Here is a 24,687-nt window from a genome sequence, read left to right on the forward strand (position 1 = left end):
GCAATTAAAGGAACTATGAAAGTTCCTTTAACTAAACACTAAACTGGGAGGATGACACTAAACTGGGAGGAGTGGTAGATATGCTGGAGGGTAGGGATAGGATACAGAGGGACCTAGACAAATTAGAGGATTGGGCCAAAAGAAATCTGATGAGGTTCAACAAGGACAAGGGCAGAGTCCTGCACTTAGGACGGAAGAATCCCATGCACCGCTACAGACTAGGGACCGAATGGCTAGGCAGCAGTTCTGCAGAAAAGGACCCAGGGGTTACAGTGGACAAGAAGCTGGATATGAGTCAACAGTGTGCCCTTGTTGCCAAGAAGGCCAATGGCATTTTGGGCTGTATAAGTAGGAGCATTGACAGCAGATTGAGGGATGTGATCATTCCCCTCTATTTGGCATTGGTGAGGCCTCATCTGGAGTACTGTGTCCAGTTTTGGGCCCCACACTACAAGAAGGATGTGGAAAAATTAGAAAGAGTCCAGCGGAAGGCAACAAAAATGATTAGGGGGCTGGAGCACGTGACGTATGAGGAGAGGCTGAGAGGACTGGGATTATTTAGTCTGCAGAAGAGAAGAATAAGGGGGGGATTTGATAGCTGCTTTCAACTACCTGAAAGGGGGTTCCAAAGAGGAAGTATCTAGACTGTTCTCAGTGGTACCAGATGACAGAGCAAGCAGTAATGGTCTCAAGTTGCAGTGAGGGAGGTTTAGATTGGATATTAGGAAAAGCTTTTTCACTAGGAGTGTGGTGAAGCACTGGAATGGGTTACCTAGGGAGGTGGTAGAATCTCCTTCTTAGAGGTTTTTAAGGTCCGCTTGACAAAGCTCTGGCTGGGATGATTTAGTTGGGGATCGGTCCTGCTTTGACCACGGGGTTGGACTAGATGACCTCCTGAGGTCCCTTCTGACCCTGATATTCTATGATTCTATGAAAGGAAGTTGGCTTCATCTTTGCTGAATTTAGATAAGTGAGTACCGGAAGGTTTGAAGAACCTTTGCACCTTATATGGTGCAAACAAAGAAAACACTAGCTCTTTGCCAACAGCATAGTTAGGAGTTCCAAAAGAAATGTACCAGATATTTCAGTAAATGTTATCTGGGCTGTACAAACTCATTATAAAGAAGAAAAACACCACCTTTGGAGTTTTGATTTCTTCTACAGAAAATGCAAAGCTCTCCAATTAAGACACAGCACTGAATAAAAAGAGAAGAGATGAAAGAATGTGTAATTCATATTGATATAAAACAGTTTGAAAGGAAGCAGAATGCATCTATTCATCTGGGAGAAAAAAAACTCCAGTGTAGAAAGAATCTAAAGTAAGTGGCCAACATAACTAGAAAGGGGACACATCTCAACATTTAAAGTTTACAACACAACCAACAACTCACTGTCACTGCACATTTACTTTGAACATAAAAGGAGTTTCAAGGTCTGGAAAGGAAGAAAGAGTTAAGAGATACTGTAGAGCAGAAACAAAACACCTTTGCATAGTAGATATGTTACACACTACATTAGGCACGTGGATTTAAATGTCCATTATTGTATCTGTTGAAATCCTAAACACACACACACCTATCTGCTGTCAGCACTAAATTACTGGTGGCCACCATTTCACCTTTGATGTAATTTCTGGTTGTTTTGGGAACAAGGTACATAAGATAGTAGTAACCATTGATCAAAGGAAGATTGTGCAGGCTAAACGTCATTTCTACCTGCAAACATCTGACTGTTGATAAGAAGCTGGTCTTTACTCTGGTAATTTACCTGTGGATATGGGAAGTTCTCAGGGTTCATCTACCTACAAGCCTTCAGGCACTCTCAGATTTGAGCATTTCCTCAACAAACAGAGCCTTATTATAGCCATATTTTTGTTTGGTTGCTGCCTGGATGTTTTAAAACTCTTTTTATTGCAGTTAAAGTAAACTGTACATTGTCAGCAAGGCAAAGCCGATTGTTTTGATATACAAGATCCTGCCACCTTTACATTCTCATCAGGCACTGTAAAATATAAGTCTGATGCCACTAGACTCACAAGAGGATCCTATATCAAAAGCAAGAACCGAAAGCTACAGAAAGAACAGTACTGGGAATATTTTTAAAGGGCAGCATAGCTGCCCGTTTTATATAGCTCAGTATGTGACATTTCCAGTCATTGATGATGCTTCACTGATTCCCCTCACAAGGTCCCCAGGACTGGAGACAGCAAATATTCCCTGGGTTTGGGGAGGAGCCAGGAGTAACTGGAGGAGCTTGCTGGGAGGGATGGAGCGTGGCAGGGGTCAGTGGAATGCATCTAAGGGGGTGTCTTTACAGGATGGGATGGGCCTGTGGATGAAGCTTTGTTGGGAGTGGGAGAGCTGGACCAGTCCAGGCAGGAGTACTGGAGTGAATCTGGGCTGGGCGCCACTACAAGGTGAGAGAGATGTGGTTGAGTGTGGGTGGGAAAGCCAGGGGTTGGTGATGGGGGGAGAGCCTGGAGCAGCCTGGGGGTTGTCTGGGGTGAGTGAGTGAGCCTGGTGGTGGCTAGCGTTAGGTGGGAGAGTTACAGCAACGTCCCTCGTCCTGCCCCTCCTCCACATTAGCCCCCGTCTCCATTCAAATAGCCATGTTCAGGTCCTATCCCACCCAGTTTGGCCTCTGGCCCCATCCTCTCAACCCCTGCCCATTCCCACTAGACCCTGTTCCCCCAGAGCTCCATCCCCAGCCCTCAACCCCACCCCGTCACCCTCCATTGGCCTCACACCTACCCCAGCGGTAAGTCACTGAGGCAGCCAGTGCATCCTCTTGCTCCCCAGCCAGCCCTCACCACAGCTCAGAGTGCCACGCAGGCTGCAAGTGAGCGAGCAGGAGTCTGGTCCAGAAAGCAGCCAGGGGGTAGGCAGAGGGGCCGCCTGGCTGCTCTTGTAACTACAGCCCAAAACAATTCCCATTGGCTGGAAGGAGTAATTGCAGGGAAATATGGTACAAGAAGCGTCCATCGCTTCCCAGGGTTGAGAGGCACCTCACTGCTGCCTGCCCTTAGCATGAGGAAGCCTTGTCTGTGCCTGCCATCAGTCAGCTCCACCTGCCACCTGGCAACACAAGCACTCTCCTATAAAAATCTCAGACCCCACTGTTACTCTGCAGGTTCATAGATTCATAGATATTTAGGCCAGAAGGGACCATTATGATCATCTAGTCTGACCTCCTGCACAATGCAGGCCACAGAATTTCACCCACCACTCCTAAAAAAGACCTCACACCTATATCTGTGCTATTGAAGTCCTCAAATTGTAGTTTGAAGACCTCAAGGAGCAGAGAATCCTCCAGCAAGTGACCCGTGCCCCATGCTACAGAGGAAGGCGAAAAACCTCCAGGGCCTTCCAATCTGCCCTGGAGGAAAATTCCTTCCCGACCCCAAATATGGCGATCAGCTAAACCCTGAGCATATGGGCAAGATTCATCAGCCAGATACTACAGAAAATTCTTTCCCGGGTAACTTGGATCTTACCCCATCTAAAAACCCATCACAGGCCATTGGGCCTATTTACCATGAATATTTAATTACCAAAACCATGTTATCTGTGAAAAAAGCTAATGTCATCTTGGGATGCATCAGGAGAGGTATTTCCAGTAGGGATAAGGAGGTTTTAGTACCGTTATATAAGGCACTGGTGAGACCTCACCTGGAATACTGTGTGCAGTTCTGGTCTCCCATGTTTAAGAAGGATGAATTCAAACTGGAACAGGTACAGAGAAGGGCTACTGGGATGATCCGAGGAATGGAAAACTTGTCTTATGAAAGGAGACTCAGGGAGCTTGGCTTGTTTAGCCTAACTAAAAGAAGGTTGAGGGGAGATATGATTGCTCTCTATAAATATATCAGAGGGATAAATACCAGAGAGGGAGAGGAATTATTTAAACTCAGTACCAATGTGGACACAAGAACAAATGGATATAAACTGGCCACTAGGAAATTTAGATTAGAAATTAGACGAAGGTTTCTAACCGTCAGAGGAGTGAAGTTTTGGAATAGCCTTCCGAGGGAAGTAGTGGGGGCAAAAGATCTATCTTGCTTTAAGGTTGGCACACCCCAACCCTTGAGCCCTTCAAGCATCAACCTGGTCCACAGGACACTTGCAGTATTCACAGATTCACTGCTTCCAGATACACTGCTTCCAAAGAAACAGTATACCACAGTTTACCAGCTCCACCTCAGGTCACCGCTCCACTTAACACACAGTACTTATATTTAGTTTCACTATAAACATATTTATTTAACAAAACAGAGATTCACGTAGAAATATTAGAAACAAATGGTAACATATAAAAAAATTATAACATGCATTCTAGAGCTTAGACTTAATAAAGCAGATACTCTAGCAGACATGAGAATATTGCTCACCCAAAATTCTTGCTACACTTTACAGCCAGATTGGCTGTGACACCCTTTTAATGAGACAAGCAAATGTCAGTTGCCTCCTAAGTGAAGGATCCTGTGTGTTTTCTTGTACCCCAAGACATACAAAATATATGTCTTTATTCATAAACAGATTGCCTCCTCCTATTTGTTTCACCCTCTATATTTCCTTTCTTGTAGACTTCACAGTCTCTTATTTAGCCGTGGCTAAGTATCCATGTAGGCATACATTGTGAGACATACAATATACAAACAGCCAGACACGGAGATAGGTAAAAGGAACCTTTCTGAAGTATTCAGAGGAACAGCCGTGTTAGTCTGTATTCGCAAAAAGAAAAGGAGTACTTGTGGCACCTTAGAGACTAACCAATTTATTTGAGCATGAGCTTTCGTGAGCTACAGCTCACTTCATCAGATGCATACCGTGGAAACTGCAGCAGACTTTATATACACACAGAGAATATGAAACAATACCTCCTCCCACCCCACTGTCCTGCTGGTAATAGCTTATCTAAAGTGATCAACAGGTGGGCCATTTCCAGCACAAATCCAGGTTTTCTCACCCTCCACCCCCCCCACACAAATTCACTCTCCTGCTGGTGCTAGCCCTTCCAAAGTGACAACTCTTTACATAATCAAGTCGGGCTATTTCCTGCATAGATCCAGGTTTTCTCACATCTCCCCCACCCCCATACACACACAAACTCACTCTCCTGCTGGTAATAGCTCATCTAAACTGACCACTCTCCAAGTTTAAATCCAAGTTAAACCAGAACACCTGGGGGGGGGGGGGGGGATGGAAAAAACAAGAGGAAACAGGCTACCTTGCATAATGACTTAGCCACTCCCAGTCTCTATTTAAGCCTAAATTAATAGTATCCAATTTGCAAATGAATTCCAATTCAGCAGTTTCTCGCTGGAGTCTGGATTTGAAGTTTTTTTGTTTTAAGATAGCGACCTTCATGTCTGTGATTGCGTGACCAGAGAGATTGAAGTGTTCTCCGACTGGTTTATGAATGTTATAATTCTTGACATCTGATTTGTGTCCATTTATTCTTTTACGTAGAGACTGTCCAGTTTGACCAATGTACATGGCAGAGGGGCATTGCTGGCACATGATGGCATATATCACATTGGTGGATGTGCAGGTGAACGAGCCTCTGATAGTGTGGCTGATGTTATTAGGCCCTGTGATGGTGTCCCCTGAATAGATATGTGGGCACAGTTGGCAACGGGCTTTGTTGCAAGGATAAGTTCTTGGGTTAGTGGTTCTGTTGTGTGGTATGTGGTTGTTGGTGAGTATTTGCTTCAGGTTGCGGGGCTGTCTGTAGGCAAGGACTGGCCTGTCTCCCAAGACTTGTGAGAGTGTTGGGTCATCCTTTAGGATAGGTTGTAGATCCTTAATAATGCGTTGGAGGGGTTTTAGTTGGGGGCTGAAGGTGACCGCTAGTGGCGTTCTGTTATTTTCTTTGTTAGGCCTGTCCTGTAGTAGGTAACTTCTGGGAACTCTTCTGGCTCTATCAATCTGTTTCTTTACTTCTGCAGGTGGGTATTGTAGTTGTAAGAAAGCTTGACAGAGATCTTGTAGGTGTTTGTCTCTGTCTGAGGGGTTGGAGCAAATGTGGTTGTATCGCAGAGCTTGGCTGTAGACGATGGATCGTGTGGTGTGGTCAGGGTGAAAGCTGGAGGCATGCAGGTAGGAATAGCGGTCAGTAGGTTTCCGGTATAGGGTGGTGTTTATGTGGCCATTGTTTATTAGCACTGTAGTGTCCAGGAAGTGGATCTCTTGTGTGGACTGGACCAGGCTGAGGTTGGTGGTGGGATGGAAATTGTTGAAATCATGGTGGAATTCCTCAAGGGCTTCTTTTCCATGGGTCCAGATGATGAAGATGTCATCAATATAGCGCAAGTAGAGTAGGGGCTTTAGGGGACGAGAGCTGAGGAAGCGTTGTTCTAAATCAGCCATAAAAATGTTGGCATACTGTGGGGCCATGCGGGTACCCATAGCGGTGCCGCTGATCTGAAGGTATACATTGTCCCCAAATGTGAAATAGTTATGGGTAAGGACAAAGTCACAAAGTTCAGCCACCAGGTTAGCCGTGACATTATCGGGGATAGTGTTCTTGACGGCTTGTAGTCCATCTTTGTGTGGAATGTTGGTGTAGAGGGCTTCTACATCCATAGTAGCCAGGATGGTGTTATCAGGAAGATCACCGATGGATTGAAGTTTCCTCAGGAAGTCAGTGGTGTCTCGAAGGTAGCTGGGAGTGCTGGTAGCGTAGGGCCTGAGGAGGGAGTCTACATAGCCAGACAATCCTGCTGTCAGGGTGCCAATGCCTGAGATGATGGGGCGCCCAGGATTTCCAGGTTTATGGATCTTGGGTAGTAGATAGAATATCCCAGGTCGGGGTTCCAGGGGTGTGTCTGTGCGGATTTGATCTTGTGCTTTTTCAGGAAGTTTCTTGAGCAAATGCTGTAGTTGCTTTTGGTAACTCTCAGTGGGATCATAGGGTAATGGCTTGTAGAAACTCGTGTTGGAGAGCTGCCGAGCAGCCTCTTGTTCATATTCCGACCTATTCATGATGACAACAGCACCTCCTTTGTCAGCCTTTTTGATTATGATGTCAGAGTTGTTTCTGAGGCTGTGGATGGCATTGCGTTCCTCAGCCATGCAGAACACAATGCCATCCACAGCCTCAACAGAAACAGATTGATAGAGCCAGAAGAGTTCCCAGAAGTTACCTACTACAGGACAGGCCTAACAAAGAAAATAACAGAACGCCACTAGCGGTCACCTTCAGCCCCCAACTAAAACCCCTCCAACGCATTATTAAGGATCTACAACCTATCCTAAAGGATGACCCAACACTCTCACAAGTCTTGGGAGACAGGCCAGTCCTTGCCTACAGACAGCCCCGCAACCTGAAGCAAATACTCACCAACAACCACATACCACACAACAGAACCACTAACCCAAGAACTTATCCTTGCAACAAAGCCCGTTGCCAACTGTGCCCACATATCTATTCAGGGGACACCATCACAGGGCCTAATAACATCAGCCACACTATCAGAGGCTCGTTCACCTGCACATCCACCAATGTGATATATGCCATCATGTGCCAGCAATGCCCCTCTGCCATGTACATTGGTCAAACTGGACAGTCTCTACGTAAAAGAATAAATGGACACAAATCAGATGTCAAGAATTATAACATTCATAAACCAGTCGGAGAACACTTCAATCTCTCTGGTCACGCAATCACAGACATGAAGGTCGCTATCTTAAAACAAAAAAACTTCAAATCCAGACTCCAGCGAGAAACTGCTGAATTGGAATTCATTTGCAAATTGGATACTATTAATTTAGGCTTAAATAGAGACTGGGAGTGGCTAAGTCATTATGCAAGGTAGCCTGTTTCCTCTTGTTTTTTCCATCCCCCCCCCCCCCCCCCAGGTGTTCTGGTTTAACTTGGATTTAAACTTGGAGAGCGGTCAGTTTAGATGAGCTATTACCAGCAGGAGAGTGAGTTTGTGTGTGTATGGGGGTGGGGGAGATGTGAGAAAACCTGGATCTATGCAGGAAATAGCCCGACTTGATTATGTAAAGAGTTGTCACTTTGGAAGGGCTAGCACCAGCAGGAGAGTGAATTTGTGTGGGGGGGTGGAGGGTGAGAAAACCTGGATTTGTGCTGGAAATGGCCCACCTGTTGATCACTTTAGATAAGCTATTACCAGCAGGACAGTGGGGTGGGAGGAGGTATTGTTTCATATTCTCTGTGTGTATATAAAGTCTGCTGCAGTTTCCACGGTATGCATCTGATGAAGTGAGCTGTAGCTCACGAAAGCTCATGCTCAAATAAATTGGTTAGTCTCTAAGGTGCCACAAGTACTCCTTTTCTTTTTTCTGAAGTATGTCACCTCCTGGTGACCTGTCTTAACTCCAAGACCTTAAGAACCTATATCAGTATAGAGACAAACAAATATTATCTGTATACACATTTTGCAAAATGATTATGCTGACAAGTGAGCTACTGGTTCTCAGTAGAGATTTGACATACCACCCTTTGATGAAGTATTATGCATATATCTGACCGAAGGGATCTCTGTGCAACCCTATGCACCCCATGCCCTCTGCCAGGTGGCACCAAGTTTTCCCTGGGTCAGAGAGAGTAAAGCTGAAGTTAAGGGCGAAGAAGGTGATCAGAGGGGAAAATATAGGAAGTCAGGAAGCGAGAGAGTATAGAGCCAAGGAGCACTATCGTGCAGCAATGACAAGTGATAGAAAACTGGAAACCAGTAAATTCTATAAAAGCACTTGGTAGCTATATAAAATAATACTGTACACTTGCAGATGGGAATGATGGCACAAACCATAGCCGTTCTCCAAGCCCCACAAGCCAAAGTCCTGCTGGACATTATGGCAGTTAGTATAGCAAGATTGGCAAGAGTGTCTGAACATGGTAAATGATAGCAAGTCGTAAAATGGAAACAAGTGGATTCCATCTGTGCACTATGAAACTGCATCTGTTGTATACTGAATGGGAGCATATACTGAATGGGACAGAGAAAGGCAAAAGCACCACATCAGGAACCTAGACTCTCTTTACAAAGGACTAATTTCTCATCTCAGATCGGTGCTAAAGATAGGTAAGTTATACAATACGTTAGAGGGGCTGATGTCTGCCTCTAGACAGATATTTGTACCACTAGTACCTTCCCAAAAATACGAATATCCACACCCTCAGTCATGATTATGACAGTGGAATAACAAAAGCAAGCATGTTTTTGAAAAAAGAATTCCTTGCGAGGGGAAAAACAAGTTTTTCTAGTCTAGTGTCTGATAGCATAAGTCAGATAAATGTGCATGAAATTTATTTCAATTTAGAAGGAATATTTTATGTTATTGTTGAGCCTCCTCAGATGTGAAGCCAATAAGGAAGTAGCGCACCAGACAAGTTTGTAGACAACTTTCAGTTGAGACTATGTTTCAATTAAATGAGATTTTGGAAAGCACAATGTAGCTGTCAGGACACTGTGAATTTGTGGCACCCACTGTCTGAGTTGGGATTCAAAAAAACAATTAATGATTACACACTGCTCTATAAATGTAGTTTTTGCATTACTGGCAAATACATAATACTGGAGCGGATTATACGGTCCCCTATTAACCTATAATACTACAGTGTAATAAGAGTGCATTGTCTAGTTGTTAAAGCTTAGTAATGGAATTCAGAAGATCTGGGTTATACTTCTAGTTCTGCCACATAAATTATTGCATGACCTTGGTCAACTCACTTGATTTCTCTTCTCCTCTATTTTCTTATCTATACCGTGGGGGCAATACTTCTCTATCTCTACCTCAGTGGTGTTATGAGACTAAGTTCATTAATGTTTTAAAGTATTCTGAGAGCCTCAGATGGAAGGTGTCTGTGAACCATAAATCATCATTAATACTTTACTATGGATATGAACGTTTCAGAACACTGGTGTAACTTTGAAGTCAGTGGAATTAGATCAGGCATGAATTTGGCCCAACACATGTGGCAGTAATGGAATGCAAATTATATTAACAAAATGTGAGAGAGGGGGCCTTACCAAATTGCATGGCATACTTCTCAGGGTAGTCAGAAGTCTACTCCTATACCAGCTTATCAAGGGCGTGTGGGATTCCTTATAATTGAAGAGTCCGATATGTCATGAAATACCTTCCCCACTGCAAAATAATTACTGTATTGCTGATATGTTGTATTACTGGGCCATATGTAGTCTGTGTTTATTAAGGTGCAAGAATTAGTAGACACTTATCATGGTTGTGTTAGCTAGACTGTTTTGAGCCCAGATCTTTCAACTGAAGGTTGATCCAGTGTGCAGTCTTTATTATAAGGAGCTTCCACAAGATTTTAACCCTTGAGGAAATCAGTGTGTGTCACAGGGGGAAAGAGCAAGAAGATGAGGGACCTATTTGTTTTTCCAACTAAACAAAAATGCCCAAAATTCAGGAGAGGGGCAATATGACTTGGCAAACAGATCAAGTGCATTTGCTGGAAATACACTCATTGCAGAGGACAGTGGTAGGAGAGATACTCCTCAGTCTTTCTTCATTTTGGTAGCAGAATTTTAGCAAGGAGCTGCCCCTCCATCACATCACTAATATGATCCTAGTGAATGACAGTTGCTTTGTTGTAAGAATAACAAAGAAATGACTTGGAGTGTGGGAACCAGCCATCTGTGAGGGTGGAAAACAACATCTCTCAACTCTTATCTCCAAACAACACCTGAACTCAGATCCATAGAATCATAGAATATCAGGGTTGGAAGGGACCTCAGGAGGTCATCTAGTCCAACCCCCTGCTCAAAGCAGGACCATTCGGATTAGAATCCTCTCTTTTCTCCCCATTCTGATTCTCAACATTGCCATAGCTGCTTCCCCAAATTTCCACTGCCATCCTTCCTTCCCAACTCCTCAGCATTAAGCTCCTCTCCTATCAACCTTTGCCCCTCCAATAGACCTGCAGATCCCTCCCTCCCAACTGGCAATTTTGACTCTCCCCATTCCCATGACTGTCAATATCCCCTTCCTTCCCCCACCCTCAACTTCCATATTTCCCTTTAAGGTAAAATTCCAGAAAATGTAATAACATTTTTAAACCATCCCACATAATTTAATGGTATATTATAATCCTATTCTATAGGATGGTTTAAAAAATTACAGAAATATTAGCATTTACTATTAAATCCTATAGATTTTTAGAAATCTATAGTTTCATTCCTATCAAATTCTGTAGGACTTTTCTAAGAACCCTAGCATGTCACAAACACACCTGGGAAGATCCCATTGACCTGGGAGCTCTGACAATCTTCTGGTTGGGCTTTTTGTTCACCAGGGCACATATCTTCAGCATTGCAAAAGCCCTGCAGAAAAGCTCTTTGAGATGCTGGATCCTACAATGGGATCCTTAAATGCAAGCGGGACGAAAGGATAGAGGCCTACTTGATGATCATGACAGATGATTTCTGGGGGCTGTTACATCATTAAAAAGAAGGAGAGCCTTAAAATATTCACATAAGTTTGGACAAGCATCAGCTATGCATCCAAGCTGGTTTTCCCCACTGGTAATGACTAGGAGCGTATTATACCTGGTAAACTTTAAGTTATGTAGAGACATGTCTGACACACCAACAATATTTGCTAGAAATGTAGCTCTAGAAACTATGTGTATAGGCAGGTCCACTAATGAAGATCAAAGATCAGCATCTGGAATAAATGCAGTTTACAGATCAAGTGCAGACATTCACCTAAATTAGGAAATTACCTGTATGTGTGTTCAAAAGAGAAGAATGTGGTGTTAGACTTTGATCCCTAAATTCCATTGAGTGAATAATTTGGAAAACATTGATGAAAACCACATGATTAACTCTCTTGTAAGGTGCACTTGTAATTTGGCTATACAAATATCAGGATTCTAGTGCATGGGAATCTGTTATTGCCAAATCTTCAAACCAGCATCTAAATTTCCACATACACCCACTGGCACACACAAATTGGGCACTCATCTCACTAACCCCTTTCCATGTGTACGTCTACTTGGAGTGCACAAATGTAGGATCCTGAGCATATGAGTGGGTGCACATGCCAAACATACATGCTCACATGTAGCGGCCAGTTTGAAAATTCGACTCTTTACAGAAATGGACATGCTCCCCCATATCTCATCAGCTCCAACCTATCACTTTGTGAAGCACTTTGTCTTGCAAATTGCTGAGCACTTTAGGGGTGCAGAGTCATATAGCCTTATAAGAACAGTGAAGCTGAGCAGTTCTGTTACTCTTCATAATTTGAGATTCTGTTGTCTGGGTAAGTGCTGACGCACATCGGTGGGTTTTTTATACATTATTTAACAGACACTAACTTTCAGGGCGGCTGTTGACAGAGGTCATACACTACAGGAATGAGAAAATGCCTTTTAGCCAATTCTGAACCATTCAAACATCCTGGGCTTGAAAGTTCAACTCATGTTAAAAATATTGTGGGGTTCATGTGCCACTTAATAAAAATTTTTGAAAAGGGGAGAATAGAAAAGGGAGAGAGCAAGGGGGAGGAAGGGTAAAAATGGAGATGAAAGAGACAGAGATAAAAGGAACAGAGGAGAAAACATTCTTAAAGATAAAATAAAGTCAAACCATACCATCAAAAGGGCACCCCATTGTGTCTGCAGAGGCCCTGCCACCGCAAAGAAAAAGCAGCAGAGAGTCAATTGCAGCACAGGGACAATAATTGTATTCTTTTCTCCTTAATTTGTGCAGTAGGTTTGCCTTTAGCTGGCAGAAAATCAGAACTGAATCTTCCTTAAAAAACACCAGACTCATGCAATGAAAATTACAGGAGTAAACAGTTCAAAATGCAGAGTAGATTTATAATCCCTACACAGCCAAAAACCAATTCAAAAGGTTCATAAACTCCACAGAGTTCACTCTATGTCATTCATAGGTTCTTGCATTCCACAGAAGTGTCTCACGTAACAGGTTACATTAAAGGGGCTAATACGTATTTTCTAATATAAATTGTGTTAAAGTTCTGCGTGTGAATTATTAGTGGAAAAAGGATGCCTCCCATGCACCACAAAGAATCAACATTAACTGGTCATTCCCACCCAGATGATATAAAAGTTAAATTCATCCATTCATGCCACCAGGCATTCATTAATTTGGCCTATAATCAATAGCATGTAACAACTGATATAGAAGAACCATCTTGGTACTTTACCAAGACAGACGTCTTATGAAATTTGAGCATAATTTTAAGACGTTCAGAAAGAGCCATTAAAAGTCTATGTTCAACCCCAAAGCTGCCTGTACCTTAGAAAAAGGTGACAATCACTAGAGTCTCTCTCTTCTCCCACAAGCAGAAACTAGCCACATTCTGTTGTAAGGATGAATTTTATTTCTTTAGATTTTGCATCTCAACAAAGTTCTTTGACCCTTGTCTTTTTCTGTTGTCAGCTGGTGAATGAGCAACAAGAAAGCAGACCTCTCCTGAGCCCTTCCATTGATGACTTTCTCTGTGAAACCAAACCAGAAGCCATTGCCAGGCCGGTAACATCAAATACAGCTGGTAACTAATTTTCTTTATCATCCCTCATTAAAGGAAGATAATTAATTTTCATTTTAGCTTAATTATGATTTTTTTTCCAGATAACATATTTGTTTCTTATTTTTAAATCAAACAAGATTATTAATTATTTTTACAAAACTGAGTTGGTAGTAAGTTACAAATGGATTAATCTGAGAGTAGCCAAAACCTTGTTGGTCACGCTTTGGTTTTGTAAAATCAGAACTTAAATCTGGGGTTGTTAGGATCCAGGTCTCAAATTATACCAAAGCTTCAGAGTTAGGGGTTGAGATACACAGCTCTGATTTTAGTCCATTGGGACAGTGATTTTAGTTTGGTAACTCCTCAGCCTGACTGTTCTTTTGCAAAAAAATTAAGCATGGATGGGTTGCATCTAGTTCTTGTTTTATCCAAACTTCCTTAGTTTGGAGTTAATGTTTTTTGATAAAGGCTTAAGTAATGGTTCAGGGCTTTGTCTAGCTATTATCTTACTTCTACAGAGTTCATTTAGTCTATAATGCCTTTCTTCACCACTGGGCTTTTGTAATGAATATGACCATTCCAGTTGTGAACTAAGATTCTTCCCAAGCACAGAGAACCTTTGTAACCCCATTGGTGAGTATATGTTACAGATCCCCCTCTGTGGCTGATCAATGGAAGATATGAGTCTGTGTCTGTTACAGTCCTAGTTCAAGCTGTAGCAGTTCGTGCCTAGGTGGTGGCCATCACATCCCCACAAAAATCTCTCCACCAATTATGCTAGGCTGGAGTGAATTTCATTTAATGACAAAAATATATATATGTTCATCTAAATTGTGGCAAAATTCCTGATGAACAGTATTCTGTCTAATACCAATGCTACTACTGCCAAGTTTGTTTGGAAGGCTCATTATCACTGAAACCTCTTCTTGTATAGTTTTTTCTTACCCTCACATTTACACTGACCAAAATTATAGAACAGGATTTTACTTCCCTACTTTATTGGACACAATGGAGCATTAGGTGTTTCTGTAAATGAAGAAAGTTCCTTGATGAAACACATGAGCCAAATATTACTCCATTTCTGCTTGTCAAAACCACACTGGTCTTCCTGCCGCTAATTCTTTATTACTTACAGACATGCTTTATTGAAAACTTGGCGAGAAAAAAAAGAGATACTGAAATGTTATCCCCTTCCCACTGGGAAAAGAAGTGAAAACCCGCAGCTTCAATAAGATAGAGCAAGTAATAAAAATGACATGGTAATCCTGAAAGCACTCAAAATTAAGAAAAGTATACTGTCTTGCAGGATTGGTTTTTAAGATTTTAGTGTTGCTATTCAGTGGGTAATATGAATGGTTCAGAGGTAATATGCTACTTGCGATGTACAAAGGCTAATCAAAGTAAATTAATCCATCAGTTGAGGGACAATGTATTCAACACAACTACCCATATTTTATAAACATTTCATAAAACATCTTGCCTTGTTACAAGCCATTGGAATGGCCAAGTGGAGAATTCTAATTTGTGTTCATACATCTTGCTTTGGATACCATTTATGAATGAATTTTTCACACTGAGAAAGAGTTTCAGACAGATGGCACTTGCCAGTTGCCATGTGAAACATGCACATAATTTGTGTGCACAATACTGCATCTGTATGCCCAAATCAGGTACTTGATATATTTGTGTTTGCAGTTACCTAATTTTCAAAGGCAATGAGGGCAATTGCCTGCAGATTAGGCACACATCTGTACATGTATTTATATGCTAACTGGACTGACAATTTGCCTCCGTATGTTTTAACGGCTTCAGAGCTGTAAGGGGAAAAAATGCTCACCATAAGCAGGACTGGCAGCAATATTACACTAATGCACCATAAGAGTAGGCCACTGCAGGACTACACCTCCTCTTTCATCACATCAGATTCCCTCAACCATTCACCAGCAATGAATGTTTGGCCTCTTCCAAGATATTTCTTGTTTTCATTACCTCATCCCTTCCTTACTTGGTACCTTCCCTACTCAGTTATGATATCAAGTACACCATACCCCAAATAGAAAAGTAGTACTTGTGGCACCTTAGAGACTAACCAATAAATTGGTTAGTCTCCAAGGTGCCACAAGTACTCCTTTTCTTTTTGCAAAGACAGACTAACACGGCTGTTACTCTGAAACCTGTCATACCCCAAATATTTTTAGAATTCCAAAGTCAAAACTGAATTCACTGAATCAAGACTTAGAAGATGAAAAAGCAACAACCTAAGACTTCATCCTGGGCTTTGAAAAACTGAATTGTAAAGGTTGCTGAAATAACGTTGAGTCTGAAACTAAGCCATCAAAAGCAAGGACATTCAGAATTAAGGCAGGATTATTATTTAAAGTGCTAGCACCAAAAAGACACAACCAGGTTGGGCCTTACTATGCTAGGTAGTGTACAAACATAATAAATGAGAAAGAATAGTTCTTAACTCACTGGTTAAGGCTACATATCATGGGTATCCCCCCAAAAAACTACGCTGCAACATGTGCTGTTGGGCTAGATGAACCTTTGCAAGCCCAGCAAGCTGTGCAGGAGATCCTGCATATTAGGAAGGGGATTCAGCCAAGGTATCTCGGACGTCTTTGTAATGCCTTTGAAAATATTGACGATGATCATACATAATTCATGCTGAATTCCCAGCCTACCCACACTTCTGTTCCTTACACATGCGCAAGAAAACATTAGCTAAATCTAAGCTCATGCTTGTACAAATGTCACGACTAAAAACCCAAATGCAGTTAACGAGAAGGCAGAAACCCCACCTCAGAGTGTTATTTTTCACTGGGAGAATTGTGAAGGGAATGTTTTCAAAGCGGTTGGCTAGAGTCAGTGTGAATCATTCCGGTAACTCCTCACATGCTTCTTTGAAAACCTACCTCTGAACCCAAGATGATTGCAAGCTGTCAGGTAAAGCTGATTCAGTCTATAATCTTCTCCCTAATAGAGCACAACACAGAAGTAATCTCGTAAATCGCTGGTAATCAAATGGGTTTTAATTGGTTTCAGTACTTTAAACTGGTGATACTGGTCCTAATCCCCTCTCAGAGCCAAATTGCATAATACTGGACAACCAGATCATGTGGGAAACTCTGGGCTAAGACGTTCAAAAATGACTAGTGATTTCTGCTGTCAACTTGAAACAACTTAAAAGGGCCTTTCTGAAAATTGGGCCCTTTTAAAGGGGACTCAAGACCAGCACCCAAAAAAACAAGGCACCCAAAAATCACTAGTCACTTTTCAAAATCTTGGTCATAGTCCTTACCCAGTAACCTTGTAACATCTACTACAGTCAAATACAAATGTGTTTAATTTAACTCAATTTTGCCTAGTCAATTAAAACAAATTTAAAAGAAAAATCTAATCAAATGAATTAAAACTGAGTTCTAACATTTTGCATCTCTGATAGTATTATCTACTGGTCTGGATCTCTTGGATCTGAGTGAACCTGTCTTACAAACCCAAAGCAAGACAAAGAAGTCAGAGAATGCATCAAGAGGTGAAAACGTAAAGGCTTCAACCCACAGAAAGAAGACAGACAACTCAGACCTTATAAATGTGGATGCTGAGCAGAAGGTCCAGACTGGAAGAGCTCCAGAGAAGTCATCATTAGATTTAGGTAAGAGCTGGTTATTTCATCACTGCCACGCAGCCATGCTTAACTTTACCAATTCCTCCTTGCTGCTATCACAAAAAGCACACTGGGCCATCTTCTCCATTGCCATGCATCTTCTGTAGACATTTACACCACTGCACAGTGCAAATAAATTGTGATCTAGTAGCATTTTATACCCTCTTTACTCTCGATGTGCGCTGGGGTAAATGACTACATAGGATGAAGGGCAATGGAGAAGCTGGCCCACAGAATGGAATGTCTTGGTAAGAGGGTAAAGTGTTTTTATAGTGGAGGGGAGCTGTTAAATGCAAATAAAATCATTCTTTTTCGAAGATGCCACTCAGGGCATGTCTACACTGCAGTTAGACACCCACAGCTGGCCCATGCCAGATGACTCAGGCTCGTGGGGCTCGGGATAAGGGGATGTTTAACTGAGGTGTAGACATTCAGACTAAGGCTGCAGCCTGAGCTCTGGGACCCTTCCACCTCACAGGGTCCTAGAGCCCAGTCTCCAACCCAAGCCCAAATGTCTATACCGCAATTCAACAGCCCCTGAGCCTGAGCCCCACGAGCCCAAGTCAGCTGGCACAGGCTAGCTGCAGGTTTTTAATTGCAGTTTAGACACATCCTCGGTGTCAATTGTGAGGGTCACTTTTATGATGTGGACATTTATCTATTATAGGAGCTGGGCTCTGTCCACAAACTCATCTTGCAATGCTGATCAGACAGCCATTAGGATAATACATTTCCAAGCTGGGCTGGTTTGAAAGTAATTTATCATCTCTGGCATACTCTCTCTCTCACTAGACATTTCATATTAGCTTTTAATCAACAAGAAGGTAGCTACCAGAGAACAAATGCCAAGTTTTAATTAAATATAAACCAATAACTTATAAATGGTGAGCAGTGCTTCTTGTGAGGTGAACTCTCAGAACTTAAATAAAATCATTGGGGTCAACTTTCTCAAAACTCTTTCCAGATTGTGTCTGGGTGGGATCTTCAAAGCACCTGAATGAGTTTGGTGCCTAACTCCTATTGATAGGTGCCTAGTTAACACTACTAAATCACTTAGGCCTTGTCTACATTACCTGCTGGATCAAAGGGCTAAAAGGGAGGCTGGATTTTCAAAATCTGGCCCACAATCTACAGGATAAAAAACCAAAACAACCAAAAAGCTGCTACAATCCCTGTAATGTGTATAATTTACATTAAAATAACTAAGGCTAAGATTTAGTCACAGGTATTTTAGGTAAAAGTCATGGACAGGTCACGGGCAATAAATAAAAATTCACTACCTGTGACCTGTCCATGACTTTTACCAAAAATACCCATGACTAAATTTCTACTTGTGGGGCCCCACTGCTCTGGGGGGGCCCTGCTCCAGTGCTGAAGGTTGACTGCCCCGCAGCCACTGCTCCCGGGGACCGCTCTCCAGATGGCCTCCAGTTGCCCCGGGACTGCTGCTGCTTGGCCGGTCCCCAGGGCACCCCCAGGACCGCTGCTTGGGTCCCCGGAGTCAGCCACACCGGCCGCTGTTCCCGCAGTCCCTGGAACCAGCTGCCTGGGGCCGCCTGAGCAGTGGCTGGTGCAACTAGCCCTGGGGCAGCCCCCAGGACCACTGCTCAGACAGTCCCCGGGGCTGCCCCCAGGACTGCTGCTTGGGTGGTCCCCAGGACCAGCCGCACCAGCCGCTGCTTACACGATCCCTGGAGTCAGCTGCCCAGGGCCTCCTGAGCAGCAGGAGCTTGTGTGGCTGGCCCTGGAGACTGCAGGAGCAGCTGGCCCCAGGTCACTCCAGCAGCAGCCACTGTGGCCAGCCGTGGGGCACCTGAGCTGCTTGGGCGGTTCTAACGTCAGCCGCATCAGCCACAGCGGAAGTCATAGGGGTCGCGGAAAGTCATGGAATCCGTGACTTCCGCAACCTCCATGAAAGAATCACAGCCTTAGAAATAACTGAGTTCAAGCACAGTCCCACTTATTTCCTGAACAAGAATCTTAAAATTTTAGTGACTATGAAAAATCAAGATTTAGGTAACTTATTGCTGGTTCTCAGATATGTCAGTTTTTCCCAGGAATTTCAACTGCCCTAAAGTTCATGAGGATTGGGCCCCATCTAAAACATATGCTTTCCAATCACCATGGAAAACACAGGGTTTTAGTGATTTAAAGGTGAAGTTTCCTCACCACCATTACATGGAGCTGTAGCCATAATGTTTTCTTAATTAGGTTCCCTAAAAGATTCATTTTTTTCCAGTAAATATTCAGACGCAGCTCGAGAAATGGGATGAATTGAAGTTTCATGGAGAGAAGAACAGCAAGGGTCATTCAGCTACAGAACAAAAATCTTCATCTAGAGCTCCATCAAAAGAGCTTTTATGGTAAAACACTTGATTTCCTGAGAAAATATTTCCAGCTCTGGTCTCTCAAGTCTCACTAATGCTGTGTTGATGGCGAGTCATAGTATTATTTCCTCAGTTAGGCTACATTAGTAGTGCTCAAATATTTTGGACATAATGTAATAAGTATGTTAATTATAAGTTAACTTTTTTTCCCAATGATTTTTAGATGAGTCCTAGAATATAGCAGGTGGAGTTCAGCAGTGCCTAATCTTGCCTTGGAGCAGAGAGGACAGCCTGGTGTGGGGGAGGCAAGCCCACCCCTCACTCACCCTGCAATGGCAGCATCTGTGCCACGGGGCTGGACCTGGCTCCTTGCTCAGGCCATTGCCACCTGACAGAAGAGCGGCTGGGCCAAACCTCAGTGGCGCTGCAATCCAGCGTGTCAGGTCACAGTGCCTGGAATGAGGAGCCGGGCCCAGCCCCACAGGACATGAGCTGCCACAGCATGGGGAGTGTGAGGCGGTCTTGCTCTCCAGCCTCCCCTACACTAGGGCTTCCCCTCTACACTGGGCAAGGATTAGGGCTGCAGTGCCAGGGCAGAGGGTGCATGTACGTAATGGTGGGTCACAAAAAAAGGAATAAATGGGTCACCTTTGTTAAACAGTTGGGAACCGCTGACCTAAATGATAGATTGTCACATAGCCTGGCAAAGCTCCTTCTGTCGAACACTCACCAAGCTGCTGTGTTAGGGTCCCAAAAGGCTAGACCCATGTGCTGCAATGCTGCCCTTGGTCTGAGTAGGCCGCAGCACCGCTTCTTTCCTTGGCCTCTCTGGTACGCTGCATAGGCACAAGCTCTCTGTCTGTTACACTTTCATGGAAATGGGGCCTTCCGGCCCAACTGCCCTCGGCCATCAGGACCAGTGCTAACCCCCCACCCCAGACCTCCCAGTACCGTAAGTGCACACCCTTTCCCAAAGCTCCAACCTTGAGGGCAGGCTGGGTTTACAGTTACCTCTTCAGGTCACCTGATGGTGAAGCAAACAAAGAGGCTTTGTAAGGGGTCCAAAAACCAATCACTCTTTAGAGAGCATGAGAAATATACAGATCTAGACAAAACAGGAAACACACCTGTACACATTTTCCTGCCTGTTTCCTCGCCACTGTTGGTCGTTTTTTGGGCATAGGCCAGAATCCTTAAGGAGTCCAGATCCCCCTTCTGCACATGGCTTCTCTTCTGAATCACAGAGTCTCTCTTTCACCTGTGTAGCCTGCTTCCTTCTTCCTCAGCTGGTCCTCCAGTTAAAAAAGGCCCCTTGCTACAAAAGCATGCCTCTTCTGCCCAAGCTTCCTGTTTCTCTGAGCTCTCTCTGAGCTTCTCAGGCTCTGGGGCTTTTAAGAGCAAGTATTAATACCTGACTTTGTTCCCCTCTATATGGATTTTCTGCTCTCCAAACCCTTTCCCTGCAGACATTCTGGTCAGACTGGTTTCCCTAGGCTTCAGGCCTCCCGTTGTCCTAAGTTACTCCCATATGAATGGGGGCCATCAAGGTGTAACAACCCTCCATTGTCCCTGATCTCAGGGTCCAGCAAATGGTAGAATCCGTGTACACTAAACCATTTGATGATACAGCAATTTCATATCAACCAGAATTCACAAGTTCTATGTAGACAGATTCCCCAAATTATTATGTGGTTGGAGATACATGCCAGACTAAATGTGATCCAAAAACGGGCACAGGTGAATGAAAGTGTTAAAGTAATGCAACTTGTACTGCATTCAGTGGGCGTGGAAATGAGGGCAGCATACACACCAAAGGACAGAAGATGTATGTATGTATGTATCAGGAAAGCAACTAACAGGAGAATGCAAGATCAAATAGACAAGCCAAATTCTGCTTTCTCTTCTGCCCTTTGCAATACAACTGATTTTAGGTTCCAGGAGGTGTAAGTGAGGGCAGAACTGGGCCTTATATGGGGTCTTCCTTTTAATTGCTTATTTCTGCTGTCCTCCTGGCATGTAAGCGATGCTCATTTTGCACACCTTCTGAATATCAAATCACTGCATTACCATTTACATGCACCCTCACCAATTTTACACCACCGTTTACATCACTGCCAACTTTGCTCAGAGATTTCCGCTTGAGTTTCACTCACTCACACAAGGGCTGAATTTGGCCCAGTGTGTTTCATTTCTGCATTACCACTTGTCGAACTTAGAAAGGAAGGAAACTAGACTACTGGGCAAGGGGAGAGAGGCATGATCTGAGTAAGGGACTGGGAGCCTGGGGCTCTGGAGTGCAGATCCTTACTCACACTTTGACTCCCTCAGTGGCTTTGGGCAAATCACTTAACATTTCTGTGCCTCCGTTTACCTAGCTATAAAATAGAGAGAACAGTGCTGTGGGCCTGATTCTCCACTTCATTATACTAGATCCATGACAATCTAACTCCATTGGCTTAACCTGTATAATGGCAAATCAGACCCCAGATCTCTTCTGTGAGTACAAGTTGTGTCGATTATTGTTTGCGTGGGGATGAAATGTGTAACAAACAGAACGAAGAAGGAAGAACAGTCAGTGCACTATCACTATCCACCGATTAAAAACTACTCAGCTAACAGAATTAACCCAATTAGTCATAATGTATTTATTAAGCTGACAGATATAGTTTCTTGGTATACAATAATGAATATGTAAATGCATTATTTATAGGTCTACAGAGAACAGATCGCAGTCTGAGCTGACTAGTGTCAAAAGTGCCTTGGAGTCCAATTCAACATCAGATTTAGAATTAGTACCTGCAACACAGGTAAGCGATTTTATTAGGTCCAGTTACACAAATAAAACAAGCAGGTGTTGTTTCATTGTGTTATTCTTCACTATTGAGAGTACTGTAAATGGGGTGTTTTCAATGGGTTATCGGTTAACTCAATGAGAATTATGCAGCTAAATCTTCACATACTGCATTATATTATAAAAGTAGATTATATGTATATGAAATACATTAGCATCTCAGTGTTCATTACTGCAATGAATAAGCATTGTAGCCTGAGGTTAACGCTTCTTAATTTATAAATCTCCTCAGAAGCATATTCCAGTAGATGTGGAGTATTGATGCATGACTATCATCCAAACTATGACTCTCACCTTCTGAATAATGATAATGGTGCTGATAAATAAGAAAAATAATTAGATAAATAATTACTATTGAAACTCCAATAAAAATGCACCATTCCCTACAGATTGGGGAATTTCATAGTTACAAAATAATCATTGTCATCATCTTATAACATTCTGCTCAGGAGCAGCAAATAGAGTGCAATAATTAAAAGTGATTTGGGGAGAATCACCAGATTTCAAGAATCAATCCTTTACGTTAAAAGCATAATCCAAAAATAGAAACCCACCCCACCACTCATTACTTAACTTAACTTTTCCTTGTTTCTGATCATGCTTTTAACTATGTTGCAAAGGTCTATCTATCTGAATAGGGGAGTTAGGAATGAATGGTTTTTTGGAGAGTTTTGGAGAGGCTATTTTGTTAGAGTTGCTCTTCAGAGAGTTGACTTTTTGTTCTTGTTCTGTGGGATCTGCTGTTGCTTTCTTTTTTTTTAAACATTCATTGTACTTCAAGTAAAGCTCCTTGAACATAATTAGGAAGATTGTTGGCATTATCAAGAAAAGGGGCCTTTGGAAAAACACCAGTTATTTCAACACAGTGACTTTCCATTAATATTCTTCAAAAAGCCAGACATTGCTGAGTATTTGTTGGCACACTAAAAAAAATCAATAGCACAGTAGAGCTGTTACGTTTTACTGTCACAACTACAATCAAACCACATATTGCCAACCCTTTTCTTAAATTGTATGATTTTAGGTTCTTTTACTTAAATCATTTTTGTCACTGGTAATAACCTGTGGATAAAATTCAGCCATTTTATCCTTTGTGAGCACTTTAAACCTCTCAGACTTAATATAATCCAATAAATGAATCATTTTTCCTTTACAAAAATAAAAAATAAACATAAAAGAATTACACCGGGTTTGCTAACATACTGAGGAACATTCAAAATCAACCATAAGCCATGAATAACCATGAATAAGTGAAAGAGACCTATTTAAAAAAAACCAGCTATTTCCAACAAAGCCTCAAGTGAGAGAAGGAGGACTTGTGGCACCTTAGAGACTAACAAATTTATTTGAGCATAAGCTTTCTTGAGCTACAGCTTACTTCATCAGATGCATTCAATGGAAATACAGTGGGGAGATTTATATACACAGAGAACATGAAACAATGGGTGTTACCATACACACTGTAACGAGAGTGATCAAGTAAGGTGAGCTATTACCAGCAGGAGTGGGGGGGGAACCTTTTGTAGTGATAATCAAGGTGGGCCATTTCTAGCAGTTGAAAAGAACTAAGCAGTTGAATAGATATGTGGACACAGTTGGCAATGGGCTTTGTTGCAAGGATAGGTTCTTGTCAACTGCTCACAGATCTTGGAAGACAGGCCAGTCCTTGCTTACAGACAGCACCCCAACCTGAAGCAAATACTCACCAGCAACCACACACCACAAAACAGAACCACTAACCCAGGAACCTATCCTTGCAACAAAGCCCATTGCCAACTGTGTCCACATATCTATTCAGGGGACACCATCGTAGGGCCTAATCACATCAGCCACACTATCAGAGGCTCGTTCACCTGCACATCTACCAATGTGATATATGCCATCATGTGCCAGCAATGCCCCTCTGCCATGTACATTGGCCAAACTGAACAGTTTCTACGTAAAACAATAAATGGACACAAATCAGACGTCAAGAATTATAACATTCAAAAACCAGTCGGAGAACACTTCAATCTTTTGGTCACTCGATTACAGACCTAAAAGTGGAATTCTTCAACAAAAAAAATTCAGAAACAGACTCCAAGGAGAGACTGCTGAATTGGAATTAATTTGCACACTGGATACAATTAACTTAGGCTTGAATAAAGACTGGGAGTGGATGGGTTATTACTCAAAGTAAAACTATTTCCCGATGTTTATTCCCCCCCGCCCCCGCTGTTCCTCAGACGTTCTTGTCAACTGCTGGAAATGGCCCACCTTGATCATCACTACAAAAGGTTTCCCCCCCCCCCCGCCACTCCCACCCTCCCGCTTTCCTGCTGGTAATAGCTCACCTTACCTGATCAC

The 24,687-nt window shown here is 42.8% G+C and overlaps 1 protein-coding gene across 3 annotated transcripts in view; it reads left to right on the forward strand.

Moving 5' to 3' along the window:
• The window catches only part of PEX5L (peroxisomal biogenesis factor 5 like), a 178,064-nt gene that overhangs the window by 102,430 nt on the left and 50,947 nt on the right, over window positions 1–24,687 (forward strand). For all 3 annotated transcript variants that reach the window (XM_048864343.2, XM_048864344.2, XM_048864345.2), the window contains 4 exons: window positions 13,406–13,517; window positions 16,942–17,151; window positions 19,403–19,526; window positions 22,201–22,297. In XM_048864343.2, coding sequence (XP_048720300.1) covers window positions 13,406–13,517; window positions 16,942–17,151; window positions 19,403–19,526; window positions 22,201–22,297 — 543 coding nt within the window. The remainder of the gene's footprint in view (window positions 1–13,405; window positions 13,518–16,941; window positions 17,152–19,402; window positions 19,527–22,200; window positions 22,298–24,687) is intronic.

This window comes from Caretta caretta, chromosome 9, assembly GCF_965140235.1.
Source record: "Caretta caretta isolate rCarCar2 chromosome 9, rCarCar1.hap1, whole genome shotgun sequence".
Lineage (NCBI taxonomy): Eukaryota > Metazoa > Chordata > Testudines > Cheloniidae > Caretta > Caretta caretta.